General features: G+C 42.1%; 1 protein-coding gene and 1 pseudogene across 5 annotated transcripts in view; one reads left to right on the top strand and one right to left on the bottom strand.

The window, feature by feature from the left end:
• The window catches only part of NRDE2 (NRDE-2, necessary for RNA interference, domain containing), a 44,511-nt gene that overhangs the window by 2,667 nt on the left and 17,916 nt on the right, over positions 1-23,928 (bottom strand). For 4 of the 5 annotated variants that reach the window (XR_006737687.1, XM_045562065.1, XM_045562073.1 and 1 more), the window contains exons 5-12: positions 19,650-20,100; positions 18,435-18,840; positions 16,954-17,087; positions 14,015-14,135; positions 9,036-9,211; positions 6,623-7,009; positions 4,824-5,752; positions 3,435-3,573 (exon numbers count right to left, since the gene is read on the bottom strand). Coding sequence is in view for 4 of the 5 variants with exons in the window: in XM_045562065.1 (XP_045418021.1) it covers positions 3,435-3,573; positions 4,824-5,752; positions 6,623-7,009; positions 9,036-9,211; positions 14,015-14,135; positions 16,954-17,087; positions 18,435-18,840; positions 19,650-20,100 (2,743 nt within the window). In the remaining variant the exon portion in view is untranslated. Of the gene's footprint in view, positions 1-3,434; positions 3,574-4,823; positions 5,753-6,622; positions 7,010-9,035; positions 9,212-14,014; positions 14,136-16,953; positions 17,088-18,434; positions 18,841-19,649; positions 20,101-23,928 lie in introns of those variants that run through there. The other variant, XM_045562093.1, reaches the window with a different exon arrangement.
• On the top strand, positions 6,117-6,214 carry LOC123631238 (annotated as a pseudogene).

The raw sequence follows: 23,928 nt of genomic DNA, 5'->3' as shown, positions 1-23,928 counted from the left end.
AGACCTGGCCTCCTATGTACCTTTGCCCTCCGACCAGAGCAGAGCCTCAAGGGAGAGAAATTTCATGGGCATTACCTGGCTCTCCTACACCTCCTTCTTCACCATCTCAATTTCCTCATCTTGACAACCGAGACTCCTTGTAAAATTCCTAAGTCAGGGTTGAAACATAACCTGGGGCTACTCCCTCTGTTCTGGAGTTCCCATGGTATTGTGTCTGTCACCCCACCGTGTTACGATTGGCTGTGTCTCCTCAGGCAGGCCAGGAGCATCTCAGGGCACTGGGTCTTTAAACAGAACCAAAGAAAACACAGCTAACGAGGGAGCAGGGCTGCTATCCCGGCCCCCGAGTAAGGCTGGGATTCCGCCAAGCACAGTCCAGAGGGAAGTGGAATGGAGACCTCGCACAGAGGCCTGCCCTGCCCTCACACGGAGCCCCAGGAACCAAGCATGCCCGGCACGCGCCATTGGACTCAGCCAACAGGACACTCAGGAACAGATGCCGTGAATCAGACCTGAGCTGGGCCATGAGTAATTCCCCCTCCGTGGGAGGCGGGTGAGTAGCAGTGGCAGTGTGCAGTGGCAGCTGTCCATCGGCCCACTTTGTCACTCACATACCCGCTGTCTGAGCTCTCCCTTTAGAGAAGGTAGCTGGTGCTTAGTAATCACTTGTTTTGGCATTTGTGTACCTTCCTATCTGATGTGTGCCACCTCCATACGGGGGAGGTGACATCACTAAGAAAATGAGAAGGCCAAAGGTCTGTAGTCTTTTCCAAAATTTGATTCTCTTTTCTTACCTACCTCATTATAAATACATCTGAGCAACTGTTAGCTTACACAGTTTTTTAAAGTAATTTGACAAAACTGATATACAACCCTCCCCAAATAAAAAATAAAAAAGATACATCTCTATAATTCTTCCTCTGCATATTTCTAAGAGGAGACTGACACTCTGAGAGGTTTCTTCATTTATCCCTGGAAACGGGAACTGAAGAGGATTCTTTTCCCTCCCACCAGCTCTTGTAAATGACGGCCTTTCAATACATCCTAACTCTGCCAGCTGCCAACGATGGAAGAAGAAATTATGCAGGGTAAAAGAACACCCAATGATTAACAATCCAGAAATGCCACTGCTCCCTTTTTACTTATTAAGAAGACTTCTTTCATAAGTCCCATGAAATGAGCTAACTGGCTTATACTTCCCTCTTTACTGTGTAAGCAGATGACCAAATTAAAGGACTCTAAGAATCTTAAAAATAATTGCAATTTTAGCCAAAACGAAAAAAGAAGTCTGGCTAAAAGTGTTAAAGTGTATGCAGAAAAGGTCGTCTGAAAGTCTCTCCTAAAACTGAGGTTTTAACCTACTAAGTTCCAACCTTAATGGAAAATTTTAACTGCTGTTTGTTTGTCCAATTTCTCCCCCTACCCCATATTCTCCATGGCCAACAATAACTTTTAATTCCTTTAATCATTTTTGCAGGGGAAAAAAAGCAAATGAGCTAGCACACATGTAGGCACACACGCCTGAGTGTCCACACATCCGCGGGAAGGCACGAATGCACGACCGAGCAAACAGCCTCCTCTGCGAAGCCTCGTCCCCACGACGGCCCCACAGCTCCCTTCTCCTGCCCTCTCCCGGCACCTGCAGCCTACACCTTGCATTTTGGCCCTAATTTGGTTTTCTTCACTGTGTTTAACCAAATGCTAGGAGCCCACCCAGATACTTCAGGAACTGCTAGGGGAAGTCACTGTGCATTTCCCTAATTCTTAGTTCCAATACTACCTTTCCAAAAACAGAGAATTCCCTAAGGGCCCAGATCTTTTTTCTCCCAAATCTACAAACATTACTTGGCCCATGGCAGATTGTCTGTCAGTAAAAATATTGTATGTTTGCGTCTTACCCTGTCTCTACCTATAAAAGACTGGGCAAGTTAAACTGGCAAATTTGCAAGCTCTCCCTTTTTAAATGTAAAGGTCTTTCATCTGCTGAGAAAGAACAGCAGAATGTTTGTGCTGGAAATGTCAGGGGGCATCTAATCAGCTCCTTAGCTAAGCAGCCAAATGTAAGGAGTGGAGATTTGACTAAACCCAGTTCTCCCAACTCTGCTGCACCAAGTGGCATCTCTGATTAGTGCTGCCTACAGGCCGTGGATGTACCATCAACACCGAAGCATGCTGTGCCCTTCTGAAGGTTTTCATTTCAAACAGGGAAGTCAAACCATAAAATCTGAACTTCCAGGTCTGAAGAATAAATGTTGGGGAAATGCACAAACTTTTGTGGTAATTCCTTAAAATGCCAACTTCTGCTCTCAAGAACGTGTCTATTTTTTCCCGGATGTGCCAATGAGTGGCTGTCCTGAGATAAGGTGTCCTACCAAGCCCCTCAGACCTTCAGCACAGGCCCCTTTCAGAGGTCACAGAATCACACCCTGATGAATTCCAGAATCAAAGACAGGAGTTAGGGGTGGGCCCAACCCTCTCCTAACCCCTCACTTACTCTCTCTGTATCTCTTTACAGCCCAACTTTATCATTGTCAAATGAAAACATTCAAATACTTTGATCAAGTTTTAAAAATTTATCCTATGGAAATAATCAGAGAGATACACAAGATTTGTGAATAAGGAAGGTCACTCCTGGCTTCTGAAAGGCACAATATTCATTGGAGGTCACTTGGATATCACTGAGTAGCCTTGAACTGAAACAAGCACGGGGCTTAAAAGACTCTGTTTTTTTTAAAAGGAAAAAAAAAAAAAATGCAACTTGGCAATAGATGCTTATAGTAAATGAGGCCCATCCCAATACCAGGCCTTTAACCCAAGCTTGGGCCAATTCACAGACCACGAAGCCAAGAACCACCTTTCAGAGGAGACAGGTGTGTTCAGGGTGCTATGGCCGCAGACAGGAACCAACTTCAGTCTGCACATTCACATTCCCAAAATTATAGTGTCTCCCCACCTTCCATCACTGTGATAAGTTTTAAATGAACACAAAGCTGCTTTGGAAATGTTGATGGTAAAAACCACGTTCCAGATTGAATCTTATCTTTTAATAGCAAAACAGAATCAGGAAATTCTTATGAGCAAGATGGCAAAGAATATAAGTCTCTTTCAAAGGAAAGCTCAGACCATTTTCCAAGTTGTTGATTTAACCAAGTTAACTCAGAGAAACCCACATTAAGTTCTACTGCACCAAACAGCCCAGTAATTTCTCTTCAATTTCATTCTACCAAATATCCTGAGGAATATGCGACTTGCAACCCCTTCCCAAGTCTTGAGAGCCCTCACGTTATTCATCAGAATCTCCGTAAGGATTAACCAACGCCAAGAAGGCAAGGGAGAAACAAGGCCTTCCCAGCGCTCCACGCAGTGGCCACTGGACACCTTCAAGGAAGAACTAGAGCTCTGTATGAAAACGAAAATTCTAAATATTTTCTTACCAAAAAGTTCAAATACATCCTCCACAGTAAGGGGCACTGGCTGCCACTGTCGCTCCGCATTGCATTTTCAAACAGGGCTTTGATCCGATGTGCTAAGCCGGTCTCAGGAATCGTGGTGTAGACCTCTCTACCGTCTACCCTGCAAGGCAAAGGCTCATGTAACTCAGAAAATTTCTCTCACCCTATATCACAGGAGAAAAAGAAGCTTTAGTGATGACAAATGTCAGCACTGATTAGAGAGCGGCAGGGGAGTGTTGTCCCCTCAGCTGTGTATGTGCGGGGTGATGTGGCTTCTCTAAGGCCACAAGAAGGCAGAGGCCAGGGTTCTGTGGTGTCTACACTATACTGAGTCTAGAAATCACACACAAATTCCTTGCTTCTGCTTTCTAAAGATACCCACGCTGTAACCAGCAGAATGCAAATTCTACTTTATGGGAAGGAAGACCTTTCAATTTAAAGTACAGAAAGGCAGGCTCACATGGAGCGAATAAAATCCCAGGGGAAGAAATAAAGAACAAATAAAGTGAAATACTATCCAAAAGGAATTTTGCCTAATTCATAAGGTCAGAGTGAAGCAACAGCAAAGATTCTGGGAGGAAGCTAATATGTTTCCCCAATTACCATTTAACCTTTAGATAGAAAATACTGTATCAAAGATGGTTTGGGCGGGGGGTTGTTTCTTTGAGACAGAGTCTTGTTCTGTTGCTTGGGCTGGAGTGCAGTGGCATCATCACAGCTCACTGCAGCCTCAAACTCCTGGGCTCCAGAGATCCTCCTGCCTCAGCCTCCTAAAGTGCTAGGATTACAGGCATAAGCCACCGTGCCTGGCCCAAAGATGGTATTAAAAATATGACAGTTATCACTAGCAATGCTGACAGAAGTTTCCAATTATCATGCACTGTCTTTGTGCCAAGCACTTACCTCACTGACCCCTCAGAGCAACCCTATGAGGTAGGTTCTTTTATTTCCATCTGACCAAAGAGGGAGCTATTAAAGAGGTGAAGTGACTTGCCCAAGGTCACAGAGCCAAGTGGTGGAAGAGCTGGCCCTGGAATCCAGAGCGGTGAACTCCAGCCATTATGCTTTCCTCACAGCTTCTCGGGTACCCTGACAGCCTGACAGGCACCACACTCGCACACCAGAAGCAACACTCACACTCCCCAAGCGCATGGCCTAGAAGACAGCCACCAAAACCTCTAATGCAAGATGTTGCTCCTTTTAAATGTCTTCTTCATTTTTCAACATGTTATCCTACAACACCTGGAGCACCCACAGCTGGCGCCCCAGGCACAGTGTCGTATTCACTCCTGAGACCCAGCAAGGCGGTGGGGATGCAGCACTCATGCCATACAGGTTTGTGGAACACCGAACAAGATGGTCTGTGATTACCTCTGAACAGCTTCCACCAGTCTTTTCCTCATTTTCTCAGCTTCAATTGCAAACAACCAAGGCTCCAGGGGTTTGGTGGACCTGGTGATTGTATCAAAAAATCGTCTGGTCTTGCTGGCACTGTGGGATTTATTTTGAATCTGTACATAGGACCTCCAAAGAACCTGGTTGCCCGGATACAATGTTAAGGCCTCTGAGAGCGCCTCCCGCAGAGGAGCCAGAGGATACACGGTAACTTTCATGTGCAATCGGAGCAGGCTCGTGTGCATCAGAGTGATGGCCTCAAGAACACTGGTCAAACTCTGAGAACTGGCACTGTCCTCCACGACAGAGCCTGCGGGGGAAACAGAGCTATTCAGTTTTGCAAATACTTCCTTATATATCCGCATAGCGGCATCAATCCCTATAGTCAAATACTGGAAGAGCATAAAGCATTTGACCAAGCTAATGAGGTGGTTAAAGGAATCGGTGGGAGCTGGATTGGAGACAGAGCTTTCACCCAAACAGTCCTGCAGTGCATGCTCATAAGCCTTTCGAGCTTTCAAAATGTGCACAGCCAAGACCTGTCCGGTATAGGGCCCATAGGGACTGCTCTCAGTCAGCCTGGTCAATACATGAACAGCTCGGGCTGTGGTGGCTCCTCTTGAGTCTGGTGACAGCTCCACCTCCAGTTCGGCATAGAGCAGACTGAGCTCACAGAGTTCAGGGTCCTTCAGTTCTTTGTTTCCTGCCATGCTAAGTGCTGTATCAAAAACTTTTCTGGCATCCTCTATGTTGCCAAGCAACCACTCCAGATGAGCATACTGCTTCCAGAGGCAAAAGTTGTTGCAGTTTTCTGGCTCCTTAAGGAGATTCTTGGCTAGTTTTTTGCAGTTCTTCCCTTGTGACTTTAATCTCTTCTTGTTTTTAGTGTGCAGCCACCAAATAACCTATAGGCAAAAAGAGAAGAATGACTGCAGTGCTCTGTAATTTTAAAGCAATCCCTTTGTACTGTCAACTTTAGAAAGCGTTGACAGTACAAAGCCATCTATACTTCCTTCCTTTATCATGTGTTTGGTAAATACGGAGGCTGTCCAAGCTGTAAAAGAGATGAGGATTTTACCAGGGCCACAACTGCCCCCAAATCAACACATCCAGGGTTCCATTTGAAATTTCTATAAAGAAGGCTGATACGTTCCCCGTATTCTTCTTCAAAGAGATGTGGCCACAAAATGTTATCACACTGTTTTAATTCAACCTGGTATGTGTCATCTGTAGCTAAAGCTTCAGAACTTTGTGTTGAAAGACAATACTGTGCTCACTTTGGCAGCACATATATTAAAATTGGAACAATACAGAAAAGATTAACATGCCTCCTAATATATTAAAAAAGAGAGACAATACTAACCGGTGGCCAGCAGAGGGCAGAACAGCCAATCCAGACTAATTTCTAACAGATAGATGCAAAGAGCAGGGGAAGTAAGTAGCTTATTTTATCTATTTTAATAAGCCCCTAAATCCTCTAACCCTGCTTAAGCTTGTTCTTGACACTAACTGCTCATATAATGACAGGCATCTGGTAACAGAAGACTCCACACAACAAACAGCTGCAGAGTCGCTGAGGCAGCTGGACTTGCTCCTGTCTTCCCCCCGTGGCGGCCCCTCAGAAGGACAACCACACACGAGGGCCTTCAGGGGCCACTGAAGGAGGAGGTGCTGTGGCACAGTTCCCAGAAGAGCACTCAGAGCCCTGATGTCATTTACAAAACTGACATGATATGAAAAGTCCCCAAACATGGGGAGGAAGAGGCTGGAGTTACCTTTGCAATCTCGTATTGTAACCAGGAGGAACAGAGCCGAGACTTTTCCTCGCCTGAAAACAAAGGCATCACAAGGTGGAAGACGTTGCGGATGAACTCCTCACCCTCTCGATTGTGACCCCTAGTCCAGCGAGGACAGCCCAACCTGTCCATGCGGCCAACACAGCTGACCCCAGAAAATGGAGGATTCAAAAAGGTCAAGGGCTTTTCATCATAAAGTCCATTATCAAAGATACTGTTCTCATCCATGGCCAGATGAAGGCAGGAGGCTGGAGGGATGAAGCCAGAGGGCACACCTAAGAACTGCAGAAAGGCCTCAATCAGCCGGAACTGAAGATCTTGGCTGGAAAGTCTGATCAAAGATTGTCCAATATCATCAAACAACACCTGTGACAAAAACAAAGTAAAGTGACCCATTTAATGAAACAAACGCCTTCACGATTTTTCACATTTTTATATGGATGTACTAATGATTCAACATTATTCAAATTAAAATAAATTCTAAATAGACAGGAGCTAAGTTTTCTTTTAGCAAAAAAGCCAGAGGCCTCACAGGCAACCCGGACAGCTGGTGAGTAACCTTCAACAGCCCTGCATGGCCATTAATATCTTCACACATGGGGAAAACCGGGGAGGAGGGAAGAATGAACAGGTTAAGCTAGAAGCTGTCAAAGTATCCTAATGGATTCATAGAAAATCTAAGACAGATGTTCGTTTCTGAAACTACACCTACTTGCTTTTGTAGTTACTTTGATAAAATATAACTGTGAAAGTTTTTTATTTTAAGATAGAAGATAAGAACTTTTCTATTGTGGTTTCTTTGTGCAAAATTGCTTCAGGAAATGAAAAATATGCTCAAAAATAGATAAACAGGAACAAGGTAAGAAGGAAACCTCAGGAGCAATGGAGCATGTGAAGAGCAATTACAAGAGCCTAATACTAACTGTGCTGGTTCCTGGCTGCTTTCATGCACTAATTTAAAAATACAAGGCCAAGGAGACTCCCCTTTGTCTCAAGGTGCTGCTTACCTGATTGGTCTTTGTGGCTCTCAGCAAAGCAGAAATCAAAACATAAGCACAATGAATCTAGACTACCTAGGACTCAACCAATCAAAACCAATCAATCAGAAAGCTGCTTCTTTATGTTTAAAAAAAAAAAAAATCAGAAAGCTTTTCTTCCGCAGGCTTTGGTTACAGAAAAAGCTAAATGGCACGAAATTGCTCACAGCAGCAGTCTGCTCCAGAAATCAGCTTCCAGGGGACTGCTAGAATTCCGAGCCTTGAGAACCAACTTCCAAAGGGTGGCTGCGAACTCCATGAAATCTTCAACACCAAAGAAAAATCCTGTTCTTCTGTAAACATTCTGCTTCAGCAAGGCAGAGTCACCTCCCAAGCATTCCAGGGAGCTGAGGTTCCCTGGATGTTGGCCCCTCCTTCCTGCCCAGAGATCACCTTGACCTCTTTCTCTTTCCCCACTTCTCTGCGTCTGAATTCCAGTCCAGCCACCCCACCTGCCTGGCACTCTGGGGCCTTCCCTCGTGCAGATCCCTCAGCCCAGAGCAGATGCTCCAGCAACAAATATTACTTCAATGTCCAAGAACACTAACTGAGTGCTCACCACAGCACAAGTGCTGTTCTAGGCACTGGTGACATAGCAGTGAACAAAAGAGGCAAAACTCCCTGCCTTCAAGGAACCTAACTTGTAGGGAGAGTCACAGAGCTCCCAGCAATACAGTTGGTTATCTTGTGAAACCGGGTCAATTCCAGGTATCAAAACAGCATGTCTTCCTTCATTTTAATTTAAAACCTCCAGAGCTGACGGCCACTAAACACAGAGCAGCATGTACCAAATCATGTGACAGTAAACGAGCTAACACAAGTGAAATGCCTGGCACTCAACGAGTATCCAATAAATGTTAATTTTCCCTCGGCAAGACCAGCTGTACACCGACTGTCCCAGTATGGACTCTACAGTCAGTCCCTCGTCTTCCAGAGTCAAATCTATCTGCTACATCTTCGTGGATCCAAGAGTGAGGCAGAGAAAGTAGACACAAAGAATCTAGGACAATGATTCTGTTTTTTTTTTTAACTTGAGCCCAAAGGGTTCCATGTGAGAAATTAACTGAATAACCAGAGGACAATCTCCAGAGAGGTGACCACCGGGGCCTACCCACCTGCTAGGGGACAAGAACTATCTGGTCAAGGCCCTGCACGCTCCCCCATCACCAGTGGCCAACGAAATTCTATCCTCGGCAGGAGGGAAGTTTTCACAGATGTGAGCGAGAGCAGACTGCCATCTCCTAAGCCAGCCAAGAGAGCCCCAGCAACCTCCTTTCAGACAACCAAGGCCCCGGAGAATGGAAAGGCAAAGGCCCCCTGGTCAGCTTCCCTCCTGGGGTGGAGGATGCACATGCCTGTCTCTCGGGATCCTCACAGTCTTCCTCAGTTTGCTTCTTGGTCTTATCAGGGCGCCAGGGCCGCCAGTGCCTCTGGTCTCGGGAGCGCTCGACATCGAGCCAGATCTGCCATCGGGGCAGAGTCTTATCTCTTATTTCCTGGTCGTCCTCTTCTGGTTCATCGTCATCCTCATCTAGACAACAACAAAATGCTTTTAGTTCATGTAATTAGCAAATAAAGCCACCATCGCCACTCAGTCAGCCTGCCGTGCCAGGTACCATGGTGGGCACCTGGACACTAAGATGCTAAGAGTCACGCAAGCCTCCTAGAGCACTCAGTGCATTTAGGGACTCTCCTATTAGCCAGGTTCTCAGGAAAAACAGGCAGGCAGACAAGGTGAAGAAATCCGATGATTTTCAATGCTACCGCAGCAATTAAAATGGAAATGACACATATTCTAAAACAGCACTACCTAACAGAACTCTCTGTGATGTTATTGCTCTACATCTCTGCTAATATGGTAGCCCAGGTGACTCACTGGGCACTTCAAATGTAGCTGGTAAATGAACTAAAATCTTAATTTTATTTAATTTTAATTAACTTTAAATAACCACATTTGGCTAGAGGCTACTGTATTGGACAGCAGTTTTAGAATGCTAAATGACATTTAATGACAGCATTGGTTTAGATTTTCTTAACCCACCACAATTTTTAGCCAGGGGACTCATAATTAATGATGATCTATGCTCACTAGAACTTGCTTAAAAAAATCAATTCAGGATATCTGACAATTTATTTCACTTTGTTTCCTAACTCCGAACATGCAGAATGGAAGAAAGAAAAAGCCTGAGTCATCTGTAAAGTTCGATGTTAACAAATAAACAAATAGGGTATATAAAATGGTACACAGCCACACAGGAAAACTGTTTGACAGTTTCTTATAAAACTAAACATGCACGTACCATAACTGCAGTCTTGGGCACCGATCCCAGAAAAATGAAAACCTATGTTTTATTAAAAAACCTATACACTAATGCTCACAGCAGTTTTACTCATAATAGCCCCAAACTGGAAAGAACCCAAATGTCCTACAGAAGGTGAATAAACAAGCTGCTGTACATCTACATAAAGGACTACTACTCAGTAATAAAAATGAACTATTGATACATGCAACAATTTGTATGTGTCTTAGGAGAATTATGCTAAGTGAAAGAAAGCCAATCTTAAAAAGTTACAAAGAAAACAAGTGCTAAAGCATGTATTTCCTATAGCAAAAAAAAAAAAAAAAAAAAGTGTTGCCAAGGATATAGAGAAATTGGAACCCTTGTGTAATGCTGGTGGGAATGTAAAATGGTACAGCTACTGTGGAAAACAGTATGGTGATTCTTCAAAAAACTAAACATAGAATTACCATATGAGGAGGAAATTCAACTTCTGAATATATACCCAAAAGAACTGAAAGCAGGGACTCTGATACTACACATCCATGTTCACAGTAGCATTGCTTACAATTGCCAAGAGGTGGAAGCAACCCAAGTGTCCACCAATGGATGAATGGATACAGTGGACTATTATTATTTAGCCTTAAAAAGGAAGAAAATTTGACATGCTACAACATGGAAGAACCTTGAAGATACTATGCTAAGTGAAATAAGCCAGTCACAAAAGGACAAATTTTGTATGATTCCACTTATATGAGGTTCCTATGGTAGTCAAATTCAGAGACAGCAGAATGCTGACTGCTAGGGGCTGGGGGAGGGGTATGGGGAGTTAGTCTCTAATGGGCACAGAGTTTCAGTTAGGGAAGATGAATAAGTTCTAGAGATGGATAGAGGTAATAACTGCACAACAGTGTGAATGTACTTAATGTCACTGAACTGTACCCTTAAAAATGATTAAAATGGTAAATTTTGTTATATTTTACAACTTGAAAAATTTCGTTTAAAAAAAGTCATATACCACATGATTCCATTTATATAACATCATGAAATAACATAACAGAGATGGAGAACAGATTAGTGGCTCCCAGAGGTTGGGGTTGGGAGGGGTGGGTGAGGCTAAAAAGGGTGGCACGGGACAGAGCCTGTGGTGATGGAACAGTTCTGTACTGTGATTGTGATTATACAAAGCCACACATGTGATAAAAACTGCCTTGTGCTATCTATACAGCACATGCACACAAATGAGTACACGTAAAACCAACGAAATGTGAATAAACTCTGCAGAACGTATGAACGTCAATGCCTGCAATACTGTACGACAGTGCTACCGCTGAGTGAAGGGGTGCACAAACCTCTCTGCATTTTCAACTTCCTGTGGATCCGTATGTCAGAATACAAAATTAAATAAAAATTCCGATTTCAATGCATAATGTATATTTCAGTATTTTAAATCCAATTGTACCTAATCATTCTTCTCAGTGTTCAAAGAAGAAAACTAGAATTTAACTATTTATCACATCCTTCTAAAGATCTACATTTAAAGTAATCCTTTAACCACTCTGAAAGCTTCTTATCATAAGAGAAATCACCCCTGTGAGCTGTACATCAGACTTTAATACCTGCATTTACTACATCAAGAATTCAAAAGTGGGCCGGGCCCGGTGGCTCATGCCTGTAATCCTAGCACTCTGGGAGGCCGAGGCGGGAGGATCGCTCGAGGTCAGGAGTTCGAGACCAGCCTGAGCAAGAGCGAGACCCGTCTCTACTAAAAATAGAAAGAAATGATCTGGACAGCTAAAAAAATATATATAGAAAAAAATTAGCCGGGCATGGTGGCACATGCCTGTAGTGCCAGCTACTCAGGAGGCTGAGGCAGAAGGATTGCTTGAGCCCAGGAGTTTGAGCTAGGCTGACGCCACGGCACTCTAGCCAGGGTGACAGAGCAAGACTCTGTCTCAAAAAAAAAAAAAAAAAGAATTCAAAAGTGACATGGTTTGTGGACAGACATACATATATAACAATCACACACTAACAGGAAATGAGGGTAAGAGACAAAATACAAGCTATGATCTATGAAGAGGAAGTACCTCAGAATGCATGATGAAATCCCAACTACCTTCTACATGCCAAACTTGTCAGGATAAACAAGAAAACTAAAAAATAAGATAAAAATAAAAATGGTTATCCACTAGGTTTTCTGGAAGCAAGAAAACTCTCAGCCTCTCTTTTGGCTCTGCTTGTTTTCTTGGAGGCATCCCATTAAACTCATTACAAAGAAATTCATTAAATTCAGTAGAAGATTCTCTATAATGGAAATGTTTAGAAAGCTTACAGGGAATGTAAGTACCAACAGGAATCTCTAACTTGATACTAAAAATCAAGGTTTCCACACTTGCATTACCTTTTGGAGACAAATAACTTTACATCTGATTTTAAGTGACCATTAGACATCTGGACACTTATCAGAGAAGTAATGTTAACAATCTCTGGACACTGCTATAAAAACTCTTTCACATCACAGAAATGCAGAATATGGCAAACTGTATAACAGATACTATGCATTGTAATGGTCTTGCTCCTTAATAAAAAACGAACAACCAAAAAAACCAGGCCTAAAAACATAGACTCATGCTGAGTCAGTCACTCAGAGAAAGAAAACTTAACACTAAGACTTTCATTTTTTGATCCTTGCTCATGTGGTCTTGCAGACTCCATAGCTAAGAGCACAATACCTACTTCCATTTCACTTAGGCTATTTTTCTTCATACATAAAACCACTGGCTAGCCTGAAGAATAGCTCTGGTTCTCTTTGGAAAGGAACTCTCAAAAGACATCTAAACAGCTGAGCCCCCTATATCCCTAAGCAAGGTATGACTATCACCTCATAGCACTGCCCACAGCAAAGTTACCCCAGAACACCTGAAGGGCCTCTCCCACTCCTTAGTGGTAAAAGAGATGCCACCTGGCCCAGTGCACAGAACTGCCTCGAAGATAGTACTTCATCCAAATTTTCATTCTACAGATGAAGAAACCAAGGTCCAGAAAGGTCACACCTGTGAGAAGCTGGCTGAGCCCAGGCGAGGAGCCAGTCTCCTGAGTCGTTGTCCACTGCACTTTCCACGAAACAGTCTGCCTGGCAGATCTCACTCTGTGCTGGAACTGCCTCTTGGGGAGTGAAGCAGTTCCTGAATGTCTAAGAGTTGTGCTGTCCAATACATAGCCATTAACATGTCTCTGTCAAGCACTTGAAAAGTGGCTAGTCTGAACTGAGATGTGCTACAAGTGTAAAATATGTACCAGATTTCAAAGAATTAGTATTTAAAAAGAATGAAAAATATCTAGTTAATAATTTTTTTCTATTTTTACATGTTATTGGCATCTGAATCTAGTTAATAATTTTAAAATGTTGATTACATGCTGAAATAATGTTCTGGTACACTAGGTTAAATAAAATACACTATCAAAATTAGCATCATCTGTTTCTTTTTACTTTTTTAATGTGACTACTAGAAAACTGGAAATTACACAAGAGACTTGCATTATATTTCTATGAGGCAGCTCGGTGTTAACGGTGTAAATCTGGAAAGCACTCAGGGGTCAAGTGGCAGTCATACAAATGCTAGTTAGTAATTATTTTATAATATTCCTAAAATAGCAAGTATTTTTCAAAGTATCTGTTGGTCTGCACATCGTCAGGAGAACAAAGAGACTGTCTGAAATACACACTAAAAAAGAATAGGGGGTAGGGCAGGTTAGCAAAAAGATTCCTTCTTCAGGAGTAATGTATACAAGGAAAAAGGAAAATTACAGAAACTTTCAAATCCTTAAGGCATGTACTGAAGGAATAAGTAGTCGACTGCTTTAAAGCCTCTAAGGGGAAGAAATGGTCTGTTCTCCCATGGCATCTACTTAACGTATTTTTGACATTTTGATGTTTGCATAATGTTCTTAAGCTACTGATAAATAGCTTATATGGATAAACAAATAAGCATGAAGATATAAAAAACAAATTCCCGAAGAAAAAGGCATACATATCTTCATAACAGGTGCCTTACCTGGGTTGATCACCACCCAGCCACCGCGCTCCTGCTGGTGCATCCATGCTTTCCAGCCTCGGGCTCCCTTCTCCCCAGCCCGGGGCTCGCCACTGTCCCAAAAGGGCTCAAAGAATTCCACCTGTTCAGATTTAAAAATGGAAATTAGGCCTAACTAGTACAAAACTGCTGAGTCAGTGGGCAAAATGAGTGCTGGTGGACACAGGAGGAGCTTATGATTCTTGAAACCATGTTTGCCATCAGTCTTTGAAGTGAATCCATGATACACCCCCAAAATAGAAAAAAGAATTATCTAGCATGGTAGGCAGCCTCCAGGACAGCCTCCCACACCCCCGCCCCTGCCTTGTGGGCTGACCTAATGACTTCTTTTAACAAAGAGAGTATGGCAAAAGTAATGAGATGAAGTCAGAAAAAGATTAGCCAAGGTTCAGTGAGCAAAGCCTGCAGCCGGGTAGCAGATGAGTGGATTCCTCGTTCTGATCCTGCCAGGCCAGTCCAACCAGGACAGTGTCACTCCAATTCCTCTAATGCTATTGGACCCCCTAACTGATCCCTGAAAGTCACGTTGTATTCAAGATTTTCTGAGGGGAAGAGCAAAGTTTCAACAAGACAGACTGTGAGCTCTGGAGGACACCACCACATCTTAGTAACTATATATTCCTAACACCTGGCACAACACTTAACACCTGGGAGGAACTCAGTAAATGCTGTTGGCACAGATCTGAACAAGGTAGGCATCCAGGGAATAAAAAGGTCTTATCTTAAAACCTGGCCCCTGAACCCTCCCTCATTCATTCAGGCATCAGGTCTGTGCAGTGTGTGGTAACCAGTTCACTGGCAATAAGTCATTCCCTACGGAACGGAAACGTGATCATGTTATCAACTGACAATGGGACGTTAAAAGTGTGCCAATAACCTAGTCAATGAAAGCTTTTATAAAAACCTTTTGAGCGGGACAAGCAGGCTTCTGAAGGACACACATGGGCCAGGAGCTGCAGGATTACCCGGTCTGAGCCCTGGGCAGCGCCATGCACACCTGGAAGAGCGTGGTCTTCAGGAGACTCACGGCAGGGCAAACGTGCTGACAGGGGCCCTGCACTCTGAATGCATGCCAGCCACCCCAGGAAAGGCAACAGGAAGACTACACTCCTTCTTTACAGGTTTTGCTCTTGTAAGAGTGATGAAAGAAAGTGCACTCAAGAAAAGGGTGTTTTTTAAAAATAGTGTGATAAATGGTTATAACCAATGTGTTTATGCCACAGAAACACAGAGCAGTAATATCAGACACTGCCTGTGTTATGTTATGCTACTATGTTTATGGTAACAATGTCTCCCAGGTATAAAAGCAATATAGAATACTGTTAATTAAGAAGCTTTAGGCTGGTCTGAAGGTAGTGAGTTATCTCACTTGATTGTTCACAGTCAGTTACAGGTTAAACTTGTTCTACTACTTTCCCACTTTCTCACTACTGCACTTGACTAGTCTTGAAGGGAAAAAAAAAGCTTTATTTCACAGCTGTCGTGTGAGTTTTGGAATTACACGTGCTGTTAGTATTTAAAACTTCAAGAATGTGCATCAGGGTCTCTCTACACTTCAGAGCAGTGGTCTTCGATGCATCACATTTGTGCACAGAGCCCTCGCACCCAACAGTAACTGCTCTCATCACAGACAGTGAGTCTCAGTAAAGAGGTGGGGATGAGAGAGTCTGATCTTGAACCACAAGGCTCCTTAAAGTCAGCTAAGAATCACTTCTGCAGCATAGCATATTCTTAAAATATTAAAGCATGTCTTAAAACTACTTTGTTATCTGGCTTATTAATAATCAATTATGCCAATATTAACTGGCATAATTCTTTAATCCAATTTTGTCTAGAGGTAGCATCATAAAAAGTTTTTACTGAAAATTCATGAAACTTCCATGTGATGGCGAGACCTTGGCCTCTCCAAGACTTTTAAAGGTTCACCATAAATTCAGACAGTTTACCCATTTTCCACCAGATCCCCTTTGCAGAGTAGGAAACTAAGTTTTCTTTCTTTCTTTTTTTTTTTTGAGACAGAGTCTCACTCTGTTGCCCAGGCTAGAGTGCCATGGCGTCAGCCCAGCTCACAGCAACCTCAAACTCCTGGGCTCAAGTGATCCTCCTGCCTCAGCCTCCGGAGTAGCTGGGACTACAGGCATGCGCCACCATGCCCGGCTAATTTTTCTATATATATATTTTAGCTGTCCATATAATTTCTTTCTATTTTTAATAGAGACGGGGGTCTCACTCTTGCTCAGGCTGGTCTCGAACTCCTGAACTCAAACGATCCACCCACCTCAGCCACCCAGAGTGCTAGAATTATAGGCATGAGACACCTCGCCCGGCCCTAAGTTTTCTTTAATGGAAAAAGAGAAAAGACAGGTTTCCTTATATACATAGCTCTGTAAGGTTTTCTTTATTGCTTCATATAATAAATATTGGCATGTGTGATTGTCATCTAAAACATTAACCTCTCCTCAGGACTGGTGTTGACAGGGTACCTGCATGTTATTTCATTTGCAACTCTAGCAAAGATTTTACGTAGTGGAAAAGTTAATTGAAAAAGTGACATAAGACCCAGACTAGAATGTACAAGGATGGAGGAGAGTGACACGTGGTTTAAAATGGCATGACAATGGTTTATCTGACTGGTAGATATAACTAGCATTTAAACAATGGAAGAAAAGAAAGGTCATCAGTGAGTCTTTATACTGGTGAGGGGGAATCTGCTTTCATCTATCCATATTTCACTACTTTCACTATGGAATTCTCCTGGGATCACTGAAATATTTCTGAGAAATCATCCTCAGCAGGACTGATATAAAGGAGGATATATTTTTAAATTACTACCACCACCTCCCAGTATCCACACCTCTCACCTCCCCACCAAAAAAAGAGACAGAGACAGAGCTTGGTACCTGTGCTTTGGTAGATAGATCTTTCACACTGTCGGGTTTGAAGAAGGTGAAGTCAACCATGGCCTGGAACAAAGAGACAGCCTTCTCCGAGTGGCCAGCCTGCCGCAAAAAGTGGCACTGCTGAAGAAAGAGTGCTGCAAACATAAGGGCAAAGGGGAAGAATCCTTGTTGGTACCATTAAAGGGAAAGCATGTAACTTCTCAGAACCGGCAACTAAGAGAATATCTTTCACCTGAAACTACTGTTAGGTTCACAAAGCCATAACAGATGCCCTAATTTAAAACGACTCATAATAGTATTGTGATCCAAGTATGTTTATTCTACTTTTTGTATGAAACCATCATAGAATACAAATATTAACAATAAAAACTATAGATAGTACATAAAAATAAGCCAATAGGTTGGTCTCAATGTTGACAATCAAATACTCAAAGCTCATTATTACAAGTAAAATTAAAGGAAAAGGATGGCGTAGCAGATTTTTATCAGAAAGCAAGGAGCTGTACTCAGTTGATCACTAGATGGCACCATGCACCAGCAATTTTCATCAAATGTTCAGAATCTGCGGTAAACAAATCAAGGTTCCATATTGGAACATTTCAGTTCATCTTGTGGTACGATTCCATTACTAAATAACCTTAACCTATTTGAGATCACACAAATGATATCAAATGTGAGACATAAATGTGATAAATGCTTATTATTTCTAAAGTAATATATTTATATCTTCAGACCTAATAGTAATTAATACTCAATAGCAGGGGTTTTAATCAAATAAATGCCTGCTATGTGCCAGACACTGAGCTAGACTCATCATATATTGTCTCACTTAATGTGGGCAACAGTCCTCTAAAGCAGGTTTATACCATTGTTGCTGATGGAGAAATTGGAGCCTGCACAGATTAAGGAACCTGTCCAAGGTCACAGAGAGCCAATGAAGGGCAAATGCAGGATTCAAGTTCAAGAGTGATATTCTCTGGCTCCTGCAGAGAGCCAGAGAGAATTTGGCAGAATATTACTGCCAAAATTTATAGTCTAGGCTCCTCTGGGACACCTCAAAAATAGTAACAAGAGAATAATACCAATAACATCTGTGCAGTGGTTCCCAATCGGGGCATCTCACATACACTATTGCCTTCGCCCTGTAACTAGGTGAGACAAGTACAGGCATCTCAACAGATAAGGCCATCGACCACCAAAGCAGTTAAGAGACTTAATGTTTACTTGGTTAATAAGAAGAGAAACTGTAACTTCTTGTCCAGTGATATTTTCCTAACTCTACTGGCTCTCATGCCCCTCACCTGCCACAGGAGCTAGGGGGAAGAAATATGTAATAGTCAATGAATCATAATAGTCTTTTAAAAAATCAGTTCTATCAGACAATTTAGACTTTTGCTACAATAAACAAAAATAAACTGTCATTTTCAAGTAAAGTCAAAGTATAACTCCCCCCACGAAACTGGATCTGGTCATCTCCTTACCAAACACGGCCTCTTCCGTGCCAGGCAGTGCAGGGTGAGACAAGATGCTGCCATCATTCACGGCAGACAAAGTACTCAAGCACTTTCCATAAAGACTGTGAATTTTTGATATCGAAAAAGTACTAAACTGGCTCTGGCAAAATAAAAGGTATTTCTGCCACAGGGTTGCATTATTGGGATGTAAAAATATCAGTTTCTGCCATTCTTTGACCAGAGCGGAGGGCTCCCAGAACTCTGTGCAGAGCTTCAGCTTGGCCAGTTTCAGATCCACACTGCTCTGGTTGCTTTCGATGGCCCGCTCCAGAATGGCCAGCTTCTTCTCCAGAATCAGCTTCAGGGACCTCTTTCGCTTTTCCTGCTCTCCTTCCTCAATGGCATACAGTCCAGGACTTTTCATGACCTCGTCCTCAACAACAAAAAGAATTTACAAATGCAAATGGAACTAGCAGATCCTCAAAGTTTCAACAGTAGATTTACTTACAACCCCCAATGGAAATGTTATGCAGACTTTCTTAAACCACTTGTTTATCACAATTTCTTTCAATGAAAACTTGGTTCCTAAGGTACCTGTGTCACCTAGTATGTTTGGTCGTGTTTATTTCACTTGATTGTCCATTGTCATTTTAAACTTAGATTTATATATCAATAACTAGCAGACAATGCCTTGAAAACCTTTTCTGAAAAGGCAACCTTACCAATAAAAAGCCAAATGTATGACAAAATATGGTAACTGTATGAGTGGTTCAAAATGAGGGCCTAAGACAAATCCCTATGTTTTAGAAAAGGAGCACACAGCTGTAACTGTGTAATTTACTGAGCACTCGTTCTCTTTCACAAGTGCACTTTGCCTGTTCTGTTTCTACTCAGAACTGCCTCCCCTCACCTGGTGATCATCTCCTCTACTTTCAACATTCTGTTCCAATTTCACCTTCTCTTGGCAGCCCTTTCTTCCTCCCTCATTACAAGTCACTCCCTCGCTCCATTCCCAAATGACACATGACAGCACTTACTACCCCAGGTTGCATTTACTCTTCACATGTCAGTCTTCCTCATTGGACTTTGAACAAGCTCAGAGTAAGAGCTCTATTCTAATAATCTTTAGACGTCCAGTGCAAGGGTTCCTCATAGGAGTTCAAAAGCTACTCCTAAGTAAATCAGTTTGCCCAAAATCAGGAAGGTCATGCTAAGGTATTAAACCAGAACAGCCATACTTACCTGAAAAGCAACAAATGCCATCCACAGCTGAATATCCCGAGGATTCTCCCGCACCCTCCTGTTAAACTCTTCCACCTTGGCCTTGAGAACTGCATTCTCGCTGTCTGCCAGTGAGTCTGGCTGCTTTGCTTCTTGCTCTGGAGGACCCTGTCCTTGTAACCACTGTGTAGTTGACTGATCATAAATGCCCAGAGGATTCAACCAGGTTGTTACAGGAGGAGCCACGTCATCCGAGTCCTTCACTGGTATAAAGGAAATTGGCTCAGATGAGGGAGGTTCACTTTTACTGTTAACAGCAACTCCGCTGATGTTCATTAATCCCACACTCTTCTTCGTAAAGTAGCGTTCAGCCTGCTTGCGTGAACGCTTCCTCTCGGCAGAAGCCCCTTCCCAAGATATGCACTGCTTCTTAGGGTTAATGCCAAGGCAGGAGTCTCCTTTCCTCTTGTATCTAATATTAGAAAAAGAAAAAAAGTTACTGAGGGAAGATGTGCACTACCTCTGAATGACTGAAGGTTCACTAGACCTAAACTCTTGTTATGCAAGTTAACTGCATATATACAAATACACCTTACCTTCAAATTGTTTCTATTTAGAGACATACAAGGATTAGCAATTAACTTTTTTCCACCTGGTATGACTTCTTCCTATGACACTTCAACTCTTCGTTAACATCTCATGAATTTAAGATCATGCCTGTCTTCCAGATCTTAGTAATTTCTATTTTCCTGGAGCTTTGTAGTTAAGGAACTGTCACACACATTATGTCATTTGATCATCACAGCCATATGTGACAGTGAGGCAGAAATTATCATCCCTTCTTTTACACTGTTACTAAACAAGGACACTGAGACCTAGGAACCTAGGTCACCTGTCTCTCAACCAGTCCTATTTTCTCAATATTGGCCAGTGTCCCTACTTAAGAAAATAACATATAGGTCTAAGATTCTTTTTTTAATCCTGAAACAAAGTATGTCAAATTAAATTACATTTGGTTATTTTCTACTCTACAGGAAAAGAGGTTGGGTTCTAAAATGCTTTATGGAACATGTAGGCGTCCCCAGAGTTACAAACACATGACGACTGAATATTTGCACAGGCATTTTGCTAAAGAAAATTGTGCATTTTTCTATATGTATGTTAGCAAACAACCCAATTTAAAAAAATGGGCAAAAGAGCTGAACCGAAATTTCACAAAAGAAGGCATGAATGGCCAATTAATGAAAAAGTACTCAACATCATTAGTCAACAAAGATATGCAAATTAAGACTATAATTAAGTATCCCACACAACCACTAGAATGGTTTTTAATTAAAATTAAAAAAGACTGACAATACCAAATGTTGGTGAGTAACCTGTGGAGCAACCAGGACTCTCATTCACTGTTGGTGGGAAGGTAAACTGGTACATCACTTTGGGAAAGGTCTGGCAGTTTCTTAACAAACTAAACACAGACCTAACCTATGATCCAGCAATTCTATTCCTACGTATTTACCCAAGAAAAAGGAAACCAAATGTCTATACAAAGACTTGAGTACAAACGTTCTCAGCAGCTTTATTCTTAACAGCCAAATACCAGAAGGGGTCCCGGTGTCCATCAATAGAAGAAGGAATAAACAAACGGTGGTACAGCCATACAATGGAATACTACCAGCAGTAAAAAGGAACAAACTACTGATAAACGCCACATGGACGAATCTCAAAAACATTACACTGAGTGAAACAGGCCACAAACAAAAGAGTACACACTGTATGATTCCACTCATATGGAATTCTAGAACAGGCAAAATTAATCGACGGTAGAAAAAAATCAGAACGGTGATTGCCTCTGGGGATAGTGGGGCGTTGACTTGACCAGGAAGGAGAATGAAGAAAGTTTTGGGGTTCAGAGTAATATTGTATATTTTCATAGAGGTCTGGGTTATACAGGTATATACATGTACCAAAACTCAGAGAATGAAGATTTGTGCATTACACTGTATGTACATTTTAAATTGAAAGAAAAAACTAAAAAAAAAATCAAACGCTAGTTAATAATATGCACGTTGAGGCATTTAGCGGGTAGGGTATTGATGTCGGCAGTTCACTTTGAAATGCGTCAAAAACAAGATGGGCTGACGGATGGACAGATAAGTGATAAGGCAGGCACAGTCCAAGGTGAACGGCAGAATGGCAGGGATGTGTACATGACGTTCACTGTCAAATTATTTCAGCTTTTGCTGTACATCTGAAAATTTTCCTAACAGAATGCTGTGGGGAGAAAAAGGCAGGGGAGAGCTGCCTCCACCGTCTGTCACCTCTACCTCAGGCTGGCACAGCACAGGCTCTCTCCCGTCACCTCCGCAGCTCCTCTGCTGCCCACGGACAGCCTCTGCCTGCCTTGTCCCACGCTGCTTGAGTGCAGTGAATCCCACTTGGAAGAAGTATTTTCTCACACACACATAGTAAGTTCTCTCCCAAACCTTTTTTCTATCCTTTCTCCCAATTCTCTCTAGATCACCTCAGGATAATCTCTCACCATTCCACTTATGAGTCAAAAACAACCTTAACAAAGGTGTGATGAGATAAAACAGTACTAAAGTAGTTCTAAATAAGCCCGTCACTCCCTAAGGAACAAATTGTAACCTAACTAGTTTTGTTCTCCTTAATTACTACTATCTTAATAGTATTGATTACTCATTAGTTTCACTAAAACTGTACAGTATTTTAGATATTCATATAATCTCTTTTAAAAATGTTGACTGAGTTTTTTGACTTTAGTAGCTATATTTTTTGTAGCAAAGTAGATATAAATGATAAGGGAGGGGAAAAAAAAGAACCTTACTGGCCTCCCTTATTATCTCCTTTCAGATGCTGTATGTATTTCTGCATATATTCACATGCATACACACATCCTTTTTAAAGATAGTTCATATGATATAATTTCCCCCTTACTTTGAGGAATTTCCCCATATCATTAGTCTTAGCAAATATAATTTCTGTTGGCTTCAAACTGTTCTACTGGATGGACGTGCCAAAATTTATTTAGCCATTTCCCTATTGTTAGACATTTAGGTTGTATCCAATTTATCACTTTGCATAGTATATTAATAATTAGAACTTAGGATGTAATTTAATGCAATATTCCCCCAAATGAAATGAAAATGACTTTTCCTATAAAATCCTTATCAAATAATCAGCTAGAACAATCCCAAAGGTAGGAACTACAACTTTGTTTGGCGGTTCAGTGGATAACATATATAACTTTAATTTAAATGAATGCAGCTACAGGCGCTTGGCCACAAAAAAAAAAAAAAAAAAAAGCGCAGGGCTAGGGAGAAAGGAAGAGAGAGAATACATTTCTGCCCTGAATTCCCCCAGCGGGTCTGTGCCCTGGAGACAGCAGGACAGGGCAACATTACACAGCCTTTCCTTCGGTGGCTTTCATTCTCACATGCCCCTCACGGTGCCAGACTGCCTGGGTCCAAATCCCAACTCCACCACTTACTAGCTGGGTGACCTTAATCAAGTTATTAAAAAAAAAACAAAAACAAAAACTGTCTGTGCCTCAGTTTCCCCATCTGTAAAATGGGGTTAATAACAGTGCCCATGTCACAGAGTTGCTGTCAAAAAAGTTTAAACATGTAAAGTCCTTAGGAGAGTATCTGCCATATAGTAAGGGCTAGGTAAGTTTAAATTATTATTATTTTATAAAAGTTGGCTCTTAAACTAAGCCAACTATTTTATCTGGTATATAGCCAAAGAATAACAATCTATTCCAAAAATGGCGAAAAAACTGACTGAGCTAAACTTCACAGACAGACAGTTTATTAGTCCTAAGGAATTTTCCAAAGCTAATTTTGACTCTGTGTAATTTTCATGTTCTACACTAACTGTGGAACCTCCCAGGCATTGACCACAAAATCCAACACACACAGTGTCATTGCTGAGATGCTCACACTAGTAGAAGATGTGCTTAACACTGAGCCAAATCTGATTCCCAGAACTTCTACTCATTAGTCCTGGTTCTACCTTCACAAGTCACACAGAACACTGTCAATCTACCTTCCAAGGGACAGTCTAACAAAAAGCTTAAAAGACAATGATCAAATCCCTGCCACCGGCCAAATATCCACAACCCCTCATCTAATCCTCACATGACAGTGCTAGTCGAATCGTAAGTAACTGCTCATCTTCCTCTCAATTCTCTTGGTTTGTCAGTGGCCCTCTTAAAAGTGTGAACATTCAGTGCCTGCCACAATATTCCCACTGTCTTCTGACCAGCCCAGAATGCCCTGGG

The sequence above is a fragment of the Lemur catta genome, chromosome 1, assembly GCF_020740605.2.
Source record: "Lemur catta isolate mLemCat1 chromosome 1, mLemCat1.pri, whole genome shotgun sequence".
NCBI classification, from domain to species: domain Eukaryota; kingdom Metazoa; phylum Chordata; class Mammalia; order Primates; family Lemuridae; genus Lemur; species Lemur catta.
This window is presented reverse-complemented; position numbering and strand designations above follow the sequence as displayed.